The sequence below is a fragment of the Lagenorhynchus albirostris genome, chromosome 5 (genome assembly GCF_949774975.1).
Source record: "Lagenorhynchus albirostris chromosome 5, mLagAlb1.1, whole genome shotgun sequence".
Lineage (NCBI taxonomy): Eukaryota > Metazoa > Chordata > Mammalia > Artiodactyla > Delphinidae > Lagenorhynchus > Lagenorhynchus albirostris.
Genome location: NC_083099.1, coordinates 80,147,106 through 80,168,871, shown reverse-complemented (window position 1 = coordinate 80,168,871; position 21,766 = coordinate 80,147,106). Strand labels below are relative to the sequence as shown.

General features: G+C 41.4%; 1 protein-coding gene across 5 annotated transcripts in view; it reads left to right on the top strand.

Moving 5' to 3' along the window:
- Positions 1-206: 206 nt before the first annotated feature.
- Positions 207-21,766, top strand: part of PLA1A (phospholipase A1 member A) — a 33,746-nt gene continuing 12,186 nt past the window's right edge. For 2 of the 5 annotated variants that reach the window (XM_060150543.1, XM_060150542.1), the window contains exons 1-6: positions 209-474; positions 8,198-8,399; positions 10,464-10,641; positions 11,164-11,272; positions 12,300-12,401; positions 14,755-14,844. In XM_060150543.1, the coding sequence (XP_060006526.1) occupies positions 402-474; positions 8,198-8,399; positions 10,464-10,641; positions 11,164-11,272; positions 12,300-12,401; positions 14,755-14,844 (754 nt within the window). In that variant the 5' untranslated portion in view covers positions 209-401. Of the gene's footprint in view, positions 475-8,197; positions 8,400-10,463; positions 10,642-11,163; positions 11,273-12,299; positions 12,402-14,754; positions 14,845-21,766 lie in introns of all 5 variants that reach the window. The other 3 variants (XM_060150545.1, XM_060150541.1, XM_060150544.1) reach the window with 2 other exon arrangements.

Here is a 21,766-nt window from a genome sequence, read left to right as displayed (position 1 = left end):
CGTCCACAGATGACTCTGGGACAATGTGGGTTTGTGATCCCCTAGAGATGAAAGACTTCTGCCTTGGTTTTTACTAACATTTTATAATGGGAAGTGGGAGAGGTGCAGGAAATAGTTTCCTGATGATGTTTGGCTCAGAGAGGAAGGGCAATGTGTTTCATTGTCCCCTGCTTTAAAAAAAAGAAAAGAAAAAGTATATTTCATTTCATTGAGAAGAAGAAACAGAAAAACTGGGGAAGTTAGACAAATAGGGAGAGACCTGTTACAGGTCATGAGGCCAGTTAATGATTAGTGAGACCCGAGTGGGCGTTTAGTGTTCAAAACTGTGAGAGCCTGGGTTATGAGATCTCTTTGTCATTAGGGGTCGGCTTCACCCCAGCTCTGAGACTTCCAGCTCAACGATGGCCCCAGACCCCTGGGAGGGCTGCTTCTGGTCATGGGGGCTTCTTCTGTGGCTCAGTGTTGGAAGTACAGGTAAGTCGGCGCTGGGGCCTTGGGTGGGACTTCTTTCGGTCAATAATTCTATTTTTTCAAGCCATCTATTTATGTAGCGCTAACCTTTGGAAGGTCCCCTAAAAGCCCTCTCCTGAGATGTATTTAAAAGAGGGAGAAAAAAAACCTTCAATCATAATGGGAATGACAGCACTTTCTTAAGTCACAAAAATTGAACTTCCTCTAGTTGTTTTACTCATTTTTCTAAAATCTGCGTTACTCCTTTTCACCTTGCACAAGCCAGGAAGAGTATAAAAAAATAAAATGTGATTAATTCCAAAACATGATTCATTTTCCCCCCTGTAAATATCCATTGTTCCAAGATATATTTAATTTTAAAATTTAAAATTTCCAAACTAACAACAAGTTTGTCATTGAGATCGTTAGAGGTCCTTTCTGTTCTTGCCGACCCAGCTCAAGTTCAGGCTTGTCATCCCTCTTGGCAGTACTATGATAACTAGTCCTGTTCACCACAGATAACCAATGACCTTTAGCACAGTTTCCCTCAGATGCCATTTGCACAGTGCCTTACCCAGCGAAAACCCCACCCACCACTCTCCCTTGCTTAATATAGCAAATCTAAACCCTCTTATGGCGTAGGGCATCTCGGAAGAGTAAAATCCCCTCCTCTGACCAGCAGTGGCATCACCCTTGGAAAGCTCCCTTCCCTCTACCCCCAACAGCAGACTGCCTTTGTGTCATGTCCACAAGACATTTAATTCTCATTCCCCAGCTTTAGGGTGTGTCATTCTTTATGCCTGTAGTTGCTCACACTACCTTTTTGTTCATTTCTGCCCTTCACGTCTTCCAAGAAGGCCTCCATGATTCATACTTCCCTTGCAACACCACAGGCCCCTGCTCACCCCTTCCCTGCATCAACGGTTGGCGTTGAAAAGGTGCTACTTAGCTTCACATGTGCTTTCTCCTAACGCAATCATTTATCTGAGTGCATGTGTGTGTGTGTGTGCGTGTGTGTATGTAAAGTAACCATATATCTTGTTTTATGAAGTGGCTGTTTATACACTATATACTAGATCTAAAAGGATTTATATCTTACACATTTTTGATAAATGTGAGAAAAACTGCCCTGCAAAGAAGTTATAACTGTTGATTTGTACGTGAGCACGTCTGTTTTCCCACCCTCTCCAACAACACTTTGTATTATCAAATGGTTTTCATATTGTCAATCTCATAGAAAAAATAGTATTACACTGTTGTCTTAATTTTTATTTCGTATTGTGATTTGGGCTTCTGGTGTCTTGTTTAATCAATCTTCTTATAAAAATAATCTTTCATATTTTCTTCTAAACTTTATGGGTTTAGATGAAGATCACCAGGGACAAATCTTGTGGTCATGGGGTATTGTTTTTTTCCTACTCCTGTGGGGTATTTTTTAATATGATGTTGAATTTTATTTGCCAACATTTATTTTTATTTTTGTATATATTTATATTTATTATTTTGTATATTTGTTCATAAAGGAAATTTATGTATCATTTTTTTTTCTTGTATTGCCCTTCTCTGGTCTTGATACTAAGATGATTATGACCACATAAAATAAGTTTCTGTTCTATGAAACAGTTTTATATAAGATAAAGGTTACTTGTAATTTAGAGGTTTGGTGGAGTTCTCAAATAAAACCATCTGGCTCTAGCGTATTTTAGGGCCAGAGAAGACTCTTGATTACCAGTTTGATTTTTTCTTTTTTTGGTGCTAGTAGGTTTATTTGGATTTTTATTTCTTCTTGAGTCAGGTTTCAGGAAATTATATTTTTCATTGCTTTTAAATTTTCCAATGCATTTGTCTGGGAATTTTTAAGAATATCTTTTATACTTAATGTTCTGCAGTTTTACTATCATCTGCCTATTTGTATAGATTTATTTCCTTTTTATCTTGCTCATTACCCTGAGTATAACTTGTGATTAGAGAACTCATATCTTTTTTCAGTTATGGAAAATTCTTAGCAATTACCTTTTCAAAATATTGTTTCTTCTCCTATTCTCTTCCTTTAGAGAACAGCTACTAGTTAAATGTTGGAGCCTCTCCATCTATTGTCTATACTTTTTAACTGCACTTTCATATTAAAAAGCCTCTTTTACTTCTTCTTTACTAGACATTATAGCATTGATTCCATTTTTATTTCCATGACTATCTTTTTCATTTCCTTTTTCTAATTAGCTTTTTACTATATATCTTATCATTTATGCCCATTTTTATTTCATAATTTCTTATGCTCTGTCTTTATTTTCATCCTTGTATATTCTCAGCATACTTATTTTAAAGCTTTGTCAAAGATTTTTAAAACTTTATTTCACCTGGAATGAATTCATCATCCACTTATTGGCTTTATCGACTATCTGTGTAAACATTTGATTACTTTATATATTTGTTTTCAACCTTTTTAAAAAGTAAATTAGTTACTGAAGTACAACATACATACAGAAAGGTACACAGGTTAATGAATTTTCAGAATGATTTCACCTGTGTAACCATTATTCAGATCAAGAAATAAAATGTTACCAAATTCTTAAAACCCATTCCCTGTATCCCATCTTACTCACTACTGCCCCAAAGATAACTCTTATCTTGACTTCTGACACAATAGATAAGTTTCATTTTAATTTTCAATGAAAAGTTTGTTTTCAGTCTCTCTCTTCATCTCTCTGTCTCCCCACCCGAGCCCCCATCTTTGCCCTCTCTCCTCCAGAAAGGTGCGTTGTCTCAGCTCCTGTGAGTGAGGCCTTGTCTTTCCATTCTGTCTCCCTAAATAAAGCTGTAGCCCCAGTAAAAAGTCAATAGCTGTTTTTGTTTGTATGGTTTTTGTTGTTAGCTTCCTTTCCTGAGTTGGGGAGCCCCTCTCCAATGCTGGCTACCACTGGTGGGTCTTCCACACCTGACTTGGAGCACTTTGGGACCCCGCTTACCTCACAAAACTGAATTCTTACAACCACTGTCTTCTCTCAGACCTGGAACCCATCACCATTTTGCAATTCTATTCTTGTTCCTGTTTTGGAGATATTATTTTTATATTTGAGATTGTCTATGTCTTTTTCTCTCTCTCTTTTGGATATTCATCTGTCACTACTCTTTGACTAAAGTGGTGCTTGGAGGGATGGGGTATCTGAGCATGATTCACTGTGCCACATTCCATAGTCTTGAATGACGGACAGTTCAATCCTATTGTCTGCAAATATCGGCAATTTTTTCTCCCCCTTTTCAAACCTTATAATTTTTATCCTGTTTTATTGTCTTGTTTTACTAGCGAGGACTAGAACTTCCAGTCCAATATTTAATAGAAGCACTAATAGCAGACATTCTCATTTGTTCCCAGTTCTGAATGGAATGCTTCTAATATTTCACCAATAACTATAATCATTGCTATAGGCTTTGGGTAGGTACCCTTCCTTCCTTATGTTAAGGAGTGTTGGGTATTGAATTTATCGTGTGTTTTTTCCCTACATCTATTGAGTTGAGCATATGGTATTTTTCTTTAATTTGTTCATATGTGAATTACATTGATACATTTTCTAATGTTAAACCATCTTTTCATTTTTCGGATTAAACCCTGCTTGGCCATGATGTATACTTGTTACCCTTGAAGGATTTGACATTTTATCTAGGATTTTTATGTCTGTGTGTAATAGTGAAACTGGCCTTTAGTTTTTCCTTTCTCCTTCTTTCCTTGTCCAGTTTTGACATTTTGGCTATTTTCATAGAATGAGTTTGGATTCTTTCTCCCCTTTTCTATTCTCCGGAACAGTATGTGTAAGATAGGAATTGAAGGATTGTTAGAATTTCTCTGTGAAATCTGTCCTGATAGAGGTTTTTGATGAATAGATTTAAAACTACTGTTTCAATTCCTTTATACTACAGTTTTACATTTGATTTTCTGTTTTTTCTTTCTTGACTAAGTTTTAGTAAGCTATAGTTTTCTAGGGGATTATCAATTTTCTAGGAAAATATCTATTTTTTAACTGTTGGATGGGTATAAACATGCTATTTTGTGGTTTAAAAAATCTACTGGGCTTACATCCCCTTTTAATTCTCTATATTGTTTATTTGTGACTTCCCCCTTTTTTCCTTACTCTATTATCAAAAGTACATCTAGTTTTTTTTTTTTTTAAGTACATCTAGTTTATTATTCTTTCCAGAGAACTACCTTTTGGTGTTCATTGTGTGTGGCAGGTTCTATTCTAGGCAGTAGAGTGAACAGAATGGATAAAAATCCCTTCCTTCTTTGAAAGTATCTTCTAATGTGGGGAAATTAATAAACAATACATTTAATAATAAACTGGTAAATAAAAAATCTTCATTAGGTGATGATTGCTATAAAAATAAACAGATCAGGTTAAAGAAAATTGAGAGAACGGAGGTGAGGCACATAGGCAGATTGCAATTTTAAATAGAGGGTTAGGGACTTCCTTGGTGGTCCAGTGGCTAAGATTCCACACTTACAATGCAGGGGGCCTGGGTTCGATCCCTCGTCAGGGAACTAGATCCCACATGCCGCAACTAAGACCCGGAGTAGCCAAATAAATAATAAATATAATAGGGGGTTAGAGGAAAGAAGATGACATTTGACAAGCAAAGACTTAAAGGAGGAGAGGGAATTAGTCACATGGATGTCCAGAGAAAGACACTTTGAGCAGAAGGAATGGCTAGCGCAAAGACCCTCAGGTGGGAACCTGTCTAGAGAGAGGAAGAGCTAGGAGGACTGGCTGGAACAGAGGAAGCAATAGTCAGACAGGCAAAGGGCTCCCCAAGGGGATGGTCTAAGATATTTAGGGCTTTCTTCCACTGTTAGGACTTTGGATTTTATTCTGAGTGAAATGCCTTGGTGGCTTTTGCACAGAGATGTGACATGATTTGATTTACTTTTCTACTACTGTGTTGCAAATAGACTGAAGGGGGACAAGAATGAAGGCAGGAAAAGCATTACAGGCTACATAATTTTGAGAGATGATGGTGGCTTAAACCAAGGTGGTGCCAGTGTAGGTAGTGAGAATGGTTTAATTCTGAATATTGTGTTCTGAGGATTTACTCACCATTGTACGGGGGTGGCAGAAAACAAAGTGTCAAAGATTCCTCCAGGAAGGTCGGCCTGAGCAACTGCATGGACTGAGCAGCTACTGATGCTGTTCATATTCATTGTTTTATTTAATTACAACTACTTCCTTTTTTCCTTTTAAAGATTTAATTTTATTTATTTTTGGCTGCATTGGGTCTTCATTGCTGTGCGTGGGCTTTCTATAGTTGCGGCGAATGGGGGCTACTTTTTGTTGTTGTGCACGGGCTTCTCATTTTGGTGGCTTCTCTTGCTGCGGAGCACAGGCTCTAGCCGTGTGGGCTTCAGTAGTTGTGGCTCTTGGGCTCTAGACAGCAGGCTCAGTAGCTGTGGCACACGGGCTTAGTTGCTCCATGGCATGTGGGATCTTCCCGGACCAGGGTTCAAACCTGTGTCCCCTGCACTGGCCGGCAGATTTTTTTTTTTTAATCCACTGCGCCACTAGGGAAGTCCCTTAACTATTTCCTTTATATTTCTTTCCCTACATTTTATTTGGTGTTGCTGTATTATTCTTTTTCAGCTTTCTGAGTTATAAGATTAATTTACCTAATCTGTGTCTTTCCCCATTTTCCCCTGATATTTACATTTATGGTTATAGATATCAGCCTAGTACTGTTTTAGCTACTTTAACTCAAGTTTTGATATTGTATTGGTTTTATTGTTATTTAGTTTTTAATATTATCTAGTCTCCATTGTGATTATTCTTTAACTCATTCATTACTTAAAAGGGAATTTTAAAACCTCCAAATGTGTCTTTAAATAACTTTTGTTACTGATTTGTAATTTTATTACATCTTATTTAGGTAACGTTGTCTGGAATATATTGATTCTGCGATGCTTGTTGGGCCTTGCTCTGTGACATACTATGCTTATTTAAAAGGACTCTTAATTCTCTGTCTGATGGATGCAAACTTCCCTACATGACCAATAGAGCAAATGTATTCATGTATGTGGTTCAAGTCTCATGCTCAAGCAGAGTCCTTTCACCTTTTCTTCAAAGAGTTGGGGGAAGGCAGATGAAGTAGTCGTCAGGCATCGTTCTCTCTTGTGTTCCATGGGGGCTCAAGTTGCCACAGGCTGAGGAGCCTGGGGGCCTGCACAGTCATAGTGGGCTTCATCGCTGGGGTGTCCAAGACCTGGCTGCTCAGAAGGGAGATACAAGGGGCCTCAGGGACCAGGTCTGGGGCTTAGGTGCAGAGCTGAGGAAACCGCTGTCAGCACTCTCTAAGGGTGCGGTTCCCACAATCTGCTCACAGTTCCACAGCCCAGCACACCCCAGATCCACTTGCTTGTTGTACATGTGCTCCCCCGTTACCTCTGAAGGCAGATAACCATTCCAGAAACCTGAAATAGCTGTCTTCCTCGTGAAGAGCCCTGCACAAATCAGTCTGCAACCTGGACCTGTCTTCTGATTCCACAGATAGTTTTGTCCCATGGCAGGAATGTGAGGTAGCTGCTAACAGCACCAGGACTTCGGGGCTGGGGGCCCAGTGCGACAGTGTGTGCCCTGCTGCCCCAGCCGGTCTCTTTCTGTAAGACCAACTGGGTGTCAGGTGCCCCCCTTCTTTATCACAGGCGTGAGGGTGGGCTGTTGGGTATTGAAGATAGGCCAGATTTTTAGCTCCCTGGGAAGCAGGAGTTTCATGCTGTTGTTTCGGTTCAGTATTGCAAAAGGCCTTTCAGTGAACTTGACCATAAAATATCCCGTTTAAACGTACCTGTTGGAAGGCACTGTAGAATACATACAGCTCATTAAGGGTCCTCTCTACCATCTGGCTGGGCAGCCATGTGCTGGGTGCTGGAAGGCTCTGGAGTGGCTCTGGACTGCTCATAAGGAAAAGAAGTGATGAGGCTGGAGGGGGCAGTTTGAAACCTTCTGGAATGGGGTGCTCAGACCAGAATGAGCCTAGTCCCCAGGGCAACTGCTCATTTCATAGCCCAGAAAACTGTACTATTTAGCTAGGACTGCTGTAACAAAATGCCTGGGTGGCTTAAACAACAGAAGTTTATCATCTCCCAGTTCTGGAGGCTGGAAGTCTGAGATTAAGGTGGCAGTAGGGTTTGTTCCTTCTGAGGGCTGTGAGTGAAGGAGCCATTCCAGGCCTCTCTCTTTGGCTTGTAGATGGCTGTCTACTCCATGTGTCTTCACATCATCTTTCTTCTCTGTGACCAAATTGCCTCTTCTTATTAGGGCACCAGTCATATTGAATAAGGGTCCACCCTAAAGGCTTCATTTCAATGTAATTACCTCTGTAGGGACCCTATCTCCAAATATAGTCACATTCTGAGGTATGAGGGGTTAGGACTTCAACACATGAATTTATGCAGGTGTCGGGGGACTCAGTTTAGCCCATGACAATATCCATTTCACCATGGCCTTTAATCTTCTCTAGCTGAGCAATATTCATATTCTTCTCTGGTATTTTATCTTTATACATGAAAAATATACACAGACTTTGGTTACAGAAGTGATGCCTTTAATAAATGAGTCTGATTATTACACTTGCTGATTTATGATGAATGCCTATAAGCCCTTGTTTCTCTCTTCCTTTCAAGAACACCTTTTTTCCTTTTAAGAACAGATGACCTCACCTTGGATGTTTCTTGGGTTTTTATTTGTTTGTTTGTTTTTTCCTCTAGGAGATGCACCTCCTACCCCACAGACAAAGTGCACTGACTTCCAGAATGCTAATCTTCTCCAAGGCACCAATCTCAAAGCCCACTTTCTCCTCTTCACGCCTTCTGATCCTCTCTGTGGGCAGCTTGTGGAAGAAAGTAGTGACATCCGGAACTTGGGGTTCAATGCCACTCTAGGAACCAAGCTAGTTATCCATGGATTCAGGTGGGAGCCAACCAACCAATAGGATCACCTCAGCTAAGAGCTAGAAAGTGACCATAATGCCATAGGAAGTTAGTGGGGAGCAAAAGGAGAAATGGATTTACTGCCTGTCACAGGTCCCATTGCTCACCTCCTGCTGACTTTGAAGATGTCTCATAGCAGCTTGAACACACATTCTGTTGTTCTTTCTTGTTGGTCACATACGTTACTCCTCTGCTAACTGTAAATTTGTGTGACCCTGGACACACTCTCCAACTGTAAATATGTGTGAGCCTGGGCAAGTCACTTTAGCACACGGAGCCTCGGTTTCCATATCTGAATAAAAGGGAAGTTGTAGAGATGGTCTCAGTGATCCCTTCCTCCCTGAAGTGTGGGTTGCATGATTCATCTCAGCCAGTGAGGTCGTAAGCTTTGTGCAATCACTCAGGGGTAACATCGTGGTGTTTTTATCCAGGGTTTTTTTGGGTTTTTTGCGGTACGTGGGCCTCTCACTGTTGTGGCCTCTCCCATTGCGGAGCACAGGCTCCAGACGCACAGGCTCAGCGGCCATGGTTCACGGTCCCAGCCGCTCCACGGCATGTGGGATCTTCCTGGACCGGGGCACGAACCCGTGTCCCCTGCATCAGCAGGCGGACTCTCAACCATTGCACCACCAGGGAAGCCCTTATCCAGGGTTTTATCTCCTCTTCTTCTCTTCTTCCTGGGTTTCATGACCTAAGAAACTTCCACTTCCATCACTCCCAGAGGTTAGCGTTTCTCAGGCGCTACACACTTCTTCAACTTCTTTGAGGCCCTGCAGGCCAAATTTTGTTGTAATGCATAGTCTCTGAGTCCCAATTTAATCACCACCCTTCCTTCCAACATCTTCTCTCCAAAGCTCACTGAGAATGCCGGAAACAGAAAAAAGTTGGTGAGAGGAGAGAGGGAGAGAACATGGTGAAAGAGTAGCACTATGGAGCAGCTGGAGTTGGGGGCCCTGATGAAGAGGTGGACAGCGGGGCACTGCACAAAGGGTCACCATTTCCTCATCTCTGGGTTCTCTTTGCCTCTCCAGTCCCTCACTCCAGGTCCCAGCCACATCCTCCCTCAGGCATCCCTTCTCTCTCTTGTGCCGAAGTCTCTTCTCCGGCAAATCTTGCATTCAGCCACTACCCAAGGCTGAGTGTGTGCCCTCAACCCAGAGATAGCTAGTGGAGCTGAAGAGCTCAGCAGCCTCACTATGCTGCCCGCTCCCAGATGCCCCAAAGCCACGTTCCCTGGCATACACCCAGTCTGGGCTCCCCTGTCCACGCAAGCAAGCTCTGGGCCATTGAGAAAACTTCTTCCCCATTCCCAATCTCTTGGGAAAGCTCTCTGAAATTTTTCCTATTCTTCTTTTCCTAGAAAAGTCCTATTATACTCTAAGTTCCAGAAGGATAAGGAATATATCTTATTTTTCTTTATTTCTCACAAAGCACCTAGCATACTGCCTGGCCCATTTGTTGAATGAAGGAAAGAGTGAATGAATGAATGAGTAAATGAAAACATCCTCAAGGAAAGTGCCTATACTATAGAATGAGAATTAAGATTGCAAATCTTAACTCTAATACACAAAGCTATCTTTTCTTTCCCATGAGTAACACAAGCAGGGTCAGTGCAGTGGTTTGTGTGGACTATGCATTACACAGAGGTACCTGACTGAGGGCCAAGGGCTGAACTCTGACCTGAGCTCTGAGCCCTGGCCTCAGGCTACATCCACCTGGAACAAAGGTACTCTTTTATAATTTACACACAGGCTCCACACGTGCAGTCAGGAGCCCTGCTAACTTTGAGATTATGTCCTCCTTATGCTCAAAATGTTGTAGGATTTAGTGCCCATAGCCCCCACCCCCCCACCCTCCCCACCCCCGCACCCCCACCCCCAACCCCCAACCCCCCACCCTCCCCACCCCCAACCCCCACCCCCCACCCTTTACTTGTGACTTTCTCTGGGTTTGTTCTATTTATAGAAATGTCATTGTAATTTCCATGACAATCGATGCTGGCTGGGAAGATAATTTTCCTATCTCTTCTTGGCCCCCCATCTAGGGCTTTAGGAACAAAGCCTTCCTGGATTGACAAATTCATCAGTGCCCTTCTGCAGGCAGCAGATGCTAACGTGATCGCTGTGGACTGGGTTTATGGCTCTACAGGTGTCTACTTCTCAGCCGTGGAAAATGTGGTTAAGCTGGGACTCGAGATCTCCCGTTTCCTCCGTAAACTCCTGGTAGGTGTAGAAGAGCTTAGGGTGAGTTCTGGCTGCTTACGGGGGAGCAAGGGGTCAGAAAGAAGGAAGTGACATGTGAGAAGGAGCTTTAGGTGGAAGCAGAGCCACCCAATAGTCTGTGGGTCTTCGGTTCAAATCTCAACCTAGCCGCTTACAGTGCTGACCTTGGGCAGGTTTTTGAACCTCTCTGAGCCTCCCGCTTGCTCCTCTGTAAAACATGCCACTGCATGTTACATCAGAGGTGCCAATGGCTGACTCTTCTAGGTCCTCAAGAGGAAATGGCCATGGTCATGCCTCACATACGTTGGACACCAAAGGGAAAGTGAGTGGGTTGTCAAGGTGGGGAGCCCAGGGAGAGGGCAAGTGATTAACAGGGTGAGATTCTGCACTTTTTCCCAAAGCACGTGTGGCTGGTGTGTCATGCCCAAGACCTGCTTCTGATGCCTCAGGGCAAAGTGTTATCCTTGTAAGGCCAGGGGCTGCTGTGACACAAATGTAACTCACTGTAAATACCCGTTCTAGGTGCTGGGTGTGTCAGAGTCCTCAATCCACATCATTGGTGTCAGCCTGGGGGCCCATGTAGGGGGCATGGTAGGACATTTCTACAAAGGCCAGCTGGGACAGATCACAGGTAACATTCTTCCCTGCCCATCCTCTCAGGTTGAGAGAGAGAGAGAGAGAGAGAGATCATGACCTGGAAGAGCCTTTGCTAAGGCAGGCAGAGGGAAGTGTTGGGCCTTTGTTCTTATGATCAAGTCATTGATCACCACTGAAATTTACTTATTGTGGCCCTTTTGGATAAAATGGTATTGTGTTGTTATTGCATGATCTCTAATGTCAGTGTTAGAGGCCATGTATTTCTTTCTGAGCCTCAGTTTCTACAACTGTAAAATGGGTTGTAACAACTCATATATCCTTGGCCCACTATGGAAATCACCTGTAGACAGTTTTGCTAAATACTTGCAAAGTGCTGAGAACTTTATGCTTCAGGAGCTACCCTCAATCAATAAGGGACCAGAGCTGTGTGGTAAATACCCTGGCTTCCTGACACTTCATTGAGACAATTCTGAGTCATGTTCTACAGAGTCCTTCAGAGGGACCCCAGTGGGATGAGACCCAAAGAGATAATCTATTCATTTAAATTTTCTTTCGTACTCTGACTCGTTTTTCCACTCCCTCACTATGCTTTCTGTGATTTTCTCCCAAATAAGCTACTTGCACTTTAAATCCTTGTCTCACAGTCTGCTTTTTGGGAGGAAGAGGAAAAGGGATCCAAGCTAAGGCCTGGGGAGAGTAATATTTACTTTGCTCTGTTGTTGTAAGGACTAGAAAGTGTGGAAGTGCCCAGCACAAGGCCTGGCACATAGTAACTACTCAAAAAATTATAGCCATTGTTATTACTACCTGAGGATTAATAATACTGACATTAATCCTTGCCAAATGGTTGGTGTTAGCAAGCACATTTCAGAGCCAGAGAAACTGGGTCATTGAGAGGTTAGAGACAACAGAGTAGAGCTTCCTGGGAAAGGTGGTCCTGAGCTAGTTCTCTTGCCCTTGGGTCCTTGTTGGGGGACTCTGATCCGAACCGGAAGGGTTGCCCATGTAGGTGTGCAGTGGGTCCATGGGGCTTCCTGTGGCTGACATGTCTGTCCTTGCAGGCCTGGACCCTGCTGGACCGGAGTACACAAGAGCCAGCCTGGAGGAGCGCCTGGACCCTGGGGACGCCCTCTTTGTGGAAGCCATCCACACAGACACGGACAGTGAGCTGGGGTGGGGGAATGAGCACAGGGCAGAGGCCAGGAGTCTGGTATTTATCTGTGCGGTCCTGGGAGGAGACCCTTCCCCTCTAAGCTTCTGTTGCAGTGAGGAGTTTACTAGCATGATCTTGAAAGCCTCTTCCAGCTCTGTCATTCTCTGAAGACTGAGATGAATGATTTTATTTTTAGCCAGCAGCAGAAAGGAGGATTCTCATTTGTGGACCAAAACTGTTTGGTCATGAGTCTCACTCTGATTCAACACTAAGCTTTGTCTGAGGTAGTACTCAGAGGGCACTTCTGCCTGGGAAAGTCTTTCTGCTTTTTCAGGGTGAACATGCCTGGCCCCAGGAAATCGGGGCATTCCACTCCTGGGGCAGGTACTCAGACCTATCAGGACTTCCCTCCTCCCCAGAGGATAAGGCCAGCCCTCAGTCTAGTGAAGAATGAGAATTGCCCCCTCCAGTAATGAGTGGCACAGTCAAGAACCCCCAGCTCTGAATCCATCGTGACCAAATTAAGCTCTTCTGACCAGCGGCCACTCCTCCTCATTTCTACTCGACGTCAAACACCCACAGAGTCTGGTGCCAGGCCCCATGCTCAGTGTGTTGGATACAAGAAGAAATTACATTTGTCTCTGACCAGAAGAGTTTGCAGTTCAACTGAGAGATGGCCATGTCTCATTCCATTTGGCTAGAAGCCTTCTTTTAGCATTCAAGACTCACGGATTCAGGATTCTGGAAGAAACTCATGCAATTATATTATTCAACCCTCTTTGCCACCTCCATTTCACAGATAGGAAACCAAAACCCATAGCCCTCTGCTTAGCTATTAAGTTAATTAAACATGTCAATTAACAAGGTTAACGCCTTATATTACTAAATTTGCTAAATAGGTGACTCATTGGTCCCTGATTACCTGTGCTAGGCCTCTCAGTCCCCTTCAAAGTTGGAGCCACTTCCTAATGTGATTAAAAAAAAAAGGCATTCCATTTGTTCAGTCGGTCTTTATGATCTATGTAGCAGGCACTGAGGATACTACAATGCACAAGGCACCAAATAAGATCCCTGCCCACATGGAACTTACAAGCTAGTCGGCAAGCATTCGTTCACTAATTTGTTCAATAAATAAGTATTTGGCACTAACGTGTGCCAGGTACTGTGCTGGTGTTGGGGATACAGCAGGAAAAAAGACGGGTAAAGGCCCTGCCGTGGTGGAGCTTACATACAAGCGAGGAGTCAAGATAATGGCCAAGGAGGTGATATTTGAGGTGAGACTTTTTGGATGAGAATGAGCCGGTACTGGAAAGAACGGGGAGAAGAACACTCAAGGGGGAGAGGACAGCCAAAATGAAAGCCTTGTGGGTGGGGACAGGCAGAAGAGCCACGTGGTTAGAGCGCAGTGAGTGATGTGCTGAGAAAAGGGAGCAGGACCAGGCTGGACATGGCGAGGAGTTTAAATTTTATTCTATGATCAGTGAGGAGAGGACGGCGATTTGGATTTCCTTAAAAGAATACTCTGGCTGCTGGGCAGAGAATGGACTGCCAGTGGGCAGTAAGGGAAGGCTCACTGGAGGGTGTTTGCAGTGCTGGCCTGGGTGAGGGGCACAATAGTGGCACGGTCGAAGGTGGTGGCAGTAGAGATGGAGAGAAGTAGAAAGACTCAAAATATATTTTGGAGGTAGAGCTGACCCGACAGATGATGGGAGAGGATGAATTCTAGGTCATCACTTAACCCCTGGATAGATGACGTTAAGCAAGTAATACACGCTCAGTTGCTTACAACTGTGATAGATAATATGAACAAGAAAATCAGGGTCTTTGGCAGCTGAATCTGACCAAGTCTGAGGGGTCAGATACAGTCACAACGATGAGATGCAGGCTACAGCCTCTCAAACTCATCTCTTTGTAGCCAGATTATATTTCTGCTCAGTCATGAAAGCACAAAAATATGTGGGAGACTGGAAATGTGGTCCCACACACACATATCTGAACTATCACTTGAAGCAAAATAGAAAGTATTCAACAAGGAAATTTACCGAACTTATTATAACATTTACTGATTCATAAAAACTTATATTAAGGGATATTTTTCTTGATTTTATTAGGCAAATATGAGTATCTTCTTATAAATGTATTCTTAGCTTCCTTTCAGCACGGCAAAACCTGTTTAGAAAACCATCTGAGGGCTAGTTCTGTAGTCTCCCAGCACTTAGGAATGAAGTGGGCACCCATTCAGCACAGAGAGGGGGTGGGCCCCCAAGGTCAGACCTCAGGCTCTGCTGCCGGTGGACCCTGCTATGGGACCTGGAAAATAGGCCCCTGCAGTAAGTGGGTAACGGGGTTCTGCCTCCCTGCAGATTTGGGTATTCGGATTCCTGTTGGACATGTGGACTACTACGTCAACGGAGGCCAAGACCAACCCGGCTGTCCCACCTCCATTTCTGCAGGTCAGAAAGCCAGAGAGAGTTGATGTATGGCTGCCCCAGAGACTGGAATTTACCAACAGGCTTCGTGTTGAGTCAGCCAGTATGGGCCATAGGGGGTCTTCCTTACAGTATCCTTTGCTGTGTCCCATCAAGCTTACTCAGCACTTATTAAATGGATGTCTTTGGAGCCCAGGTATTCTAGGGGAGGAGTGCCTGAAATTAAAAGCCTGCTCCATATTTAGGCTCCCTCCCCACTTCTTAGGCCCTGCTGTGATCCAACGTCACTCAAGCCAATAACTTCTCTTCTTCCTGGGCCCCACTTTGTGGCAGAGTCCACAGTAGCTACATCCTCTGCAGAACCTCGCTGTGGCAGAAACAGACTGATGTGCCCAAAGCTAGCTAGCTGAAGGATCAATTCAGTGCATGACCATTTCCCCAAACTAAATTTAAGTTCTCTAAAATTGCTTTCAAGATAATCTTCTTGAATACATTCAGTGAATATGCATTTCTTCTCTTCTAAATGTATTCTTCTGGAATGTTCTTTTTGGAAATATTAATTGAATATATTCTTAGCATAATTTTAAATTTATCAAAAGCTAAGCGTTGGGGCTTCCCTGGTGGCACAGTGGTTGAGAGTCCGCCTGCCGATGCAGGGAACGTGGGTTCCTGCCCCGGTCCGGGAAGATCCCACATGCCGTGGAGCGGCTGGGTCCGTGAACCATGGCCACTGAGCCTGCGCGTCCGGAGCCTGTGCTCCGCTATGGGAGAGGCCACAGCAGTGAGAGGCCCGCGTACCGCAAAAAAAAAAAAAAAAAAAAAAAAAAAGCAGCTAAGCGTTAAGGATTGTGTAGTCTTCTTATATTCTTATGAATATAGCCAACCTATCAACATTTCATATGGGAATTTCATTTTGATTTTTGATTACTATGTTTTTAACCTTTTCCTGCTTTACCAAAATTTTAACATTTTAAGGATTCTTTTGACCACTGTGTTGAGTAACCACTAATCCAAACTTACCAACTTTACTGATTTTCCAAAAACATGTTTCTTTTAACAATTCATAAAATTTTTCAGCAATTCCGATCAGATGGGATGGTTTGATTTTAATGGCTTTTGAAAATTTCTTTGGCATTTTAATTGGTCACTTTTTTTTCTTCATAACACAATCTGAGAAGGGAAGACACAATCTGTGTCTCCCAGCTCCCTGTTATAGCTAGAAGGAGGTCGGCCATAGACAGTGTTCCAACTCTGGGGGAAAGGAAAGTCAGCAAGCAGCTCAGACTTGGTTCTGGTCCCCGAGAGGGGGTCCCAAGGTGAAAGAAGAGTCTGAAGACCCTAAACCCTGGAGTTATGGCTCATTATAGACCTCTTAGCCCCAGCAAATTCATTCAGTGTGAATTATTACAAATTTTAAAATAGTCAACAAAAGGGGGAAAGTGGGGGTGGGTGGTGGTGGTGGTGGTGTGATGAACTGGGAGACTGGGATTGACATATATACACTAATATGTATAAAATAGATAACTAATAAGAACCTGCTGTATAAAAATAAAATAAAATAAAATAGTCAACAACAACAATAACCAGAAAACCAAGTGTCTGTTATATTGGGACATTTGGCAAATTCAGTGTATCAGTCACTTGGTGAGGTGAACCTCAACACCCTGGCTTTCTTTTTTTTTTTTTTAGGTGGGTTCCAATTTTTATTATTGTTGTTAATAATAATACAATGAATGTGCTTACACACCAACCCTTCCCCTTTCTTTTTTTTTTAACATCTTTATTGGAGTATAATTGCTTTAAAATGTTGTGTTAGTTTCTGCTATATAACAAAGTGAATCACCTATATGTACACATATATCCCCATATCCCCTCCTTCTTCTTGCGTCTAACTCTCACACTCCCTATCCCACCCCTCTAGGTGGTCACAAAGCACCGAGCTGATCTCCCTGTGCGATGTAGCTGCTTCCCACTAGCTATCTATTTTACATTTGGTAGTGTATATATGTCCATGCCACTCTCTCACTTCGTCCAGGCTTACCCTTTCCCCTCCCTGCGTCCTTGAGTCCATTCTCTACGTCTGCGTCTTTATTCCTGTCCTGCCCTAGGTTCATTAGAACCTTTTTTTTTTTTTTAGAGTCCATATATATATGTTAGCATACAATATTTGTTTTTCTCTTTCTGACTTACTTCACTCTGTATGACAGACTCCAGGTCCATCCACCTCACTACAAATAACTCAATTTTTGTTTCTTTTAATGGCTGAGTAATATTCCATTGTATATATGTGCCACATCTTCTTTATCCATTCATCTGTCGATGGACAAGTAGGTTGCTTCCATGTCCTGGCTATTGTAAATAGAGCTGCAATGAACATTGTGGTACACGACTCTTTTTGAATTATGGTTTTCTCAGGGTATATGCCCAGTAGTGGATTCCTGGGTCATATGGTAGTTATACTTTTAGTTTTTTAAAGAACCTCCATACTGTTCTCCACAGTGGCTGTATCAATTTACATTCCCACCAGAAGTGCAAGAGGGTTCTCTTTTCTCCACACCCTCTCCAGCATTTATTGTTTGTAGATTTTTTGATGATGGCCAGTCTGACCAGTGTGAGGTGATACCTCATTGTAGTTTTGATTGCATTTCTCTAATGATTAATGATGTTGCGCATCCTTTCATGTGTTTGTTGGCAATCTGTATATCTACTTTGGAGAAATATCTACTTAGGTCTTCTACCCATTTTTGGATTGGGTTGTTTGTTTTTTTGATATTGAGCTGCATGAGCTGCTTGTATATTTGGGAGATTAATCCTTTGTCAGTCGCTTTGTTTGCAAATATTTTCTCCCATTCTGAGGGTTCTCTTTTCGTCTTGTTTATGGTTTCCTTTGCTGTGCAAAAGCTTTTGTTTCATTAGGTCCCATTTGTTTATATTTCCATTTCTCTAGGAGATGGGTCAAAAAGGATCTTGCTGTGATTTTTGTCATAGAGTGTTCTGCCTATGTTTTCCCCGAAGTGTTCTATAGTGTCTGCCCTTATATTTAGGTCTTTAATCCATTTTGAGTTTATTTTTGTGTATGGTGTTCGGGAGTGTTCTAATTTCATTCTTTTACATATAGGTGTCCAGTTTTCCCAACATCACTTATTGAAGAGGCTGTCTTTTCTCCATTGTATACTCTTGCCTCCTTTATCAAAAAAAGGTGACCATATGTGTGTGAGTTTATCTCTGGGCTTTCTATCCTGTACCATTGATCCATATTTCTGTTTTTGTACCACTACCATACTGTCTTGATTACTGTAGCTTTGTAGTATAGTCTGAAGTCAGGGAGCCTGATTCCTCCAGCTCTGTTTTTCTTTCTCAAGATTGCTTTGGCTATTTGGGGTCTTTTGTGTTTCCATACAAATTGTGAATTTTTTTGTTCTAGTTCTGTGTAAAATGCCATTGATAGTTTGATAGGGATTGCTTTGAATCTGTAGATTGCTTTGGGAATTATAGTCATTTACACAATGGTGATTCTTCCAATCCAAGAACATGGTATGTCTCCCATCTGTTTGTATCATCTTTAATTTCTTTCATCAGTGTTTTATAGTTTTCTGCATACAGGTCTTTTGTCTCCTTAGTTAGGTTTATTCCTAGGTATTTTATTCTTTTTGTTGCAGTGGTAAATGGGAGTGTTTCCTTAAATTCTCTTTCAGATTTTTCATCATTAGTGTATAGGAATGCAAGAGATTTCTGTGCATTAATTTTGTATCCTGCTATTTTACCAAATTCATTGATTAGCTCTAGTAGTTTTCTGGTAGCATCTTTAGGGCTCTCTATGTATACTATCATGTCATCTACAAATAGTGACAGTTTTATTTCTTCTTTTCCAATACGGATTCCTTTTATTTCTTTTTCTTCTCTTATTGCTGTGGCTAAAACTTCCAAAATTATGTTGAATAAGAGTGGTAAGAGTGGGCAAACTTGTCTTGTTCCTGATCTTAGAGGAAATGGTTTCAGTTTTTCACCATTGAGAATGATGTTGGCTGTGGGTTTGTCATATATGGCCTTTATTATGTTAAAGTAAGTTCCCTCTGTGCGTACTTTCTGGAGAGTTTTTATCATAAATGGGTGTTGAATTTTGTGGAAAGCTTTCTCTGCATCTATTGAGATTATTATAGGTTTTTATCCTTCAATTTGTTAATATCGTGTATCACATTGGTTGATTTGCATATACTGAAGAATCCTTGCATTCCTGGGATAAATCCCACTTGATCATGGTGTATGATCCTTTTAATGTGCTGTTAGATTCTGTTTGCAAGTATTTCATTGAGGATTTTTGCATCTATGTTCATCAGTCATATTGATCTGTAGTTTTCTTTTTTTGTGACATCTTTGTCTGGTTTAGGTATAAGGGTGATGGTGGCCTTGTAGAATGAGTTTGGGAGTGTTCCTCCCTCTGCTATATTTTGGAAGAGTTTGAGAAGGATAGGTCTTAGTTCTTCTCTAAATGTTTGATAGAATTCACCTGTGAAGTTATCCGGTCCTGGGCTTTTGTTTGTTGGAAGATTTTTTATCACAGTTTCAATTTCAGTGCTTGTGATTGGTCTGTTTATACTTTCTATTTCTTCCTCGTTCAGTCTCGGAAGGTTGTGCTTTTCTAAGAATTTGTCCATTTCTTCCAGGTTGTCCATTTTATTGGTATAGCATTGCGTGTAGTAATCCCTCATGATTCTTTGTATTTCTGCAGTGTCAGTTGTTACCTCTCCTATTTCATTTCTAATTCTGTTGATTTGAGTCTTGACCCTGTTTTTCTTGATGAATCTGGTTAATGGTTTATCAATTTTGTTTATCTTCTCAAAGAACCAGCTTTTAGTTTTATTGATCTTTGCCATTGTTTCCTTCATTTCTTTTTCATTTATTTCTGATCTGATCTTTATGATTTTTTTCCTTCTGCTAACTTTGGGGTTTTTTTGCTCTTCTTTCTCTAATTGCTTTAGGTGTAAGGTTAGGATGTTAATTTGAGATTTTTCTTGTTTCCTGAGGTAGGATTGTATTGCTATAAACTTCCCTCTTAGAACTGCTTTTGCTGCATCCCATAGGTTTTGGATCATCATGCTTTCATTGTCATTCGTTTCTAGGTATTTTTTGATTTCCTCTTTGATTTATTCTGTGATTTCTTGGTTAGTCAGTAGCATATTGTTTAGCCTACATGTGTTTGTCTTTTTTACATTTTTTCCCCTGTAATTGATATCTGGTCTCATAACATTGTGATTGGAAGAGATACTTGATACAATTTCAATTTTCTTAAATTTACCAAGGCTTGATTTGTGACCCAAGATGTGATCTATCATGGAGAATGTTCCATGAGCACATGTGAAGAAAGTGTATTCTGTTGTATTTGGATGGAATATCCTATGAATATCAATTAAGTCCATCTTGTTTAATGTGTCATTTAAAGCTTGTGTTTCCTTATTTATTTTTATTTTGGATGATCTGTCCATTGGTGAAAGTGGGGTGTTAAAGTCCCCTACTACAATTGTGTTACTGTCTGTTTCCCCTTTTATGGCTGTTAGCATTTGCATTATGTATTGAGGTGCTCCTATGTTGGGTGCATAAATATTTGCAATTGTTATATCTTCTTCTTGGATTGATCCCTTGATCATTATGTAGTGTCTTTCTTTGTCTTTTGTAATAGGCTTTATTTTAAAGTCTATTTTGTCTGATATGAGAATGGCTACTCCAGCTTTCTTTTGATTTCCATTTGCATGGAATATCTTTTTCCAACCCCTCACTTTCAGTCTGTATGTGTCTGTAGGTCTGAAGTGGGTCTCTTGTAGACAGCATATATACAGGTCTTGTTTTTGTATCCATTCAGCCAGTCTATGTCTTTTGGTTGGAGCAATTAATCCATTTACATTTAAGGTAATTATCGATACATATGTTCCCATTACCATTTTCTTAATTGCTTTGGGTTTGTTATTGTAGGTCTTTTCCTTCTCTTGTGTTTCCTACCTAGAGAAGTTCCTTTAGCATTTGTTGTAGAGCTGGTTTGGTGGTGCTGAATTCTCTTAACTTTTGTTTGTTTGTAAAGATTTTAATTCTCCATCAAATCTGAATGAGATCCTTGCTGGGTAGAGTAATCTTGGTTGTAGGTTTTTCCCTTTCATCACTTTAAATATGTCCTGCCACTCCCTTCTGACTTGCAGAATTTCTACTGACAGATCAGCTGTTAACCTTATGGGGATTCCCTTGTATGTTATTTGTTGCTTTTCCTTTGCTGCTTTTAATATTTTTTCTTTGTATTTAATTTTTGATAATTTGATTCATATGTGTCTTGGCGTGTTTCTCCTTGGATTTATCCTGTATGGGACTCTCTGCACTTCCTGGACTTAACTATTTCCTTTCCCATATTAGGGAAGTTTTCAACTATAATCTCTTCATATATTTTCTCAGACCTTTTTTTTTTTTGTCTTCTTCTGGGACCCCTATAATTCGAATGTTGGCACATTTAATGTTGTCCCAGAGGTCTCTGAGACCGTCCTCAATTCTTTTCATTCTTTTTTCTTTATTCTGCTCTACAGTAGTTATTTCCACTATTTTATCTTCCAGGTCCCTTATCCGTTCTTCTGCCTCAGTTATTCTGCTATTGATTCCTTCTAGGGAATTTTAAATTTCATTTATTGTGTTGTTCATTATTGTTTGTTTGCTCTTTAGTTCTTCTTGTTCCTTGTTAAATGTTTCTTGTATTTTCTGCATTCTATTTCCAAGATATTGGATCATCTTTACTATCATTACTCTGAATTCTTTTTCAGGTAGACTGCCTGTTTCCTCTTCATTTGTTTGGTCTGGAGGGTTTTTACCTTGCTCCTTCATCTGCTGCATATACCTGTTTTCTCATTTTGTTTAACTTACTGTGTTTGGGGTCTCCTTTTTGCAGGCTGCAGGTACATAGTTCCTGTTGTTT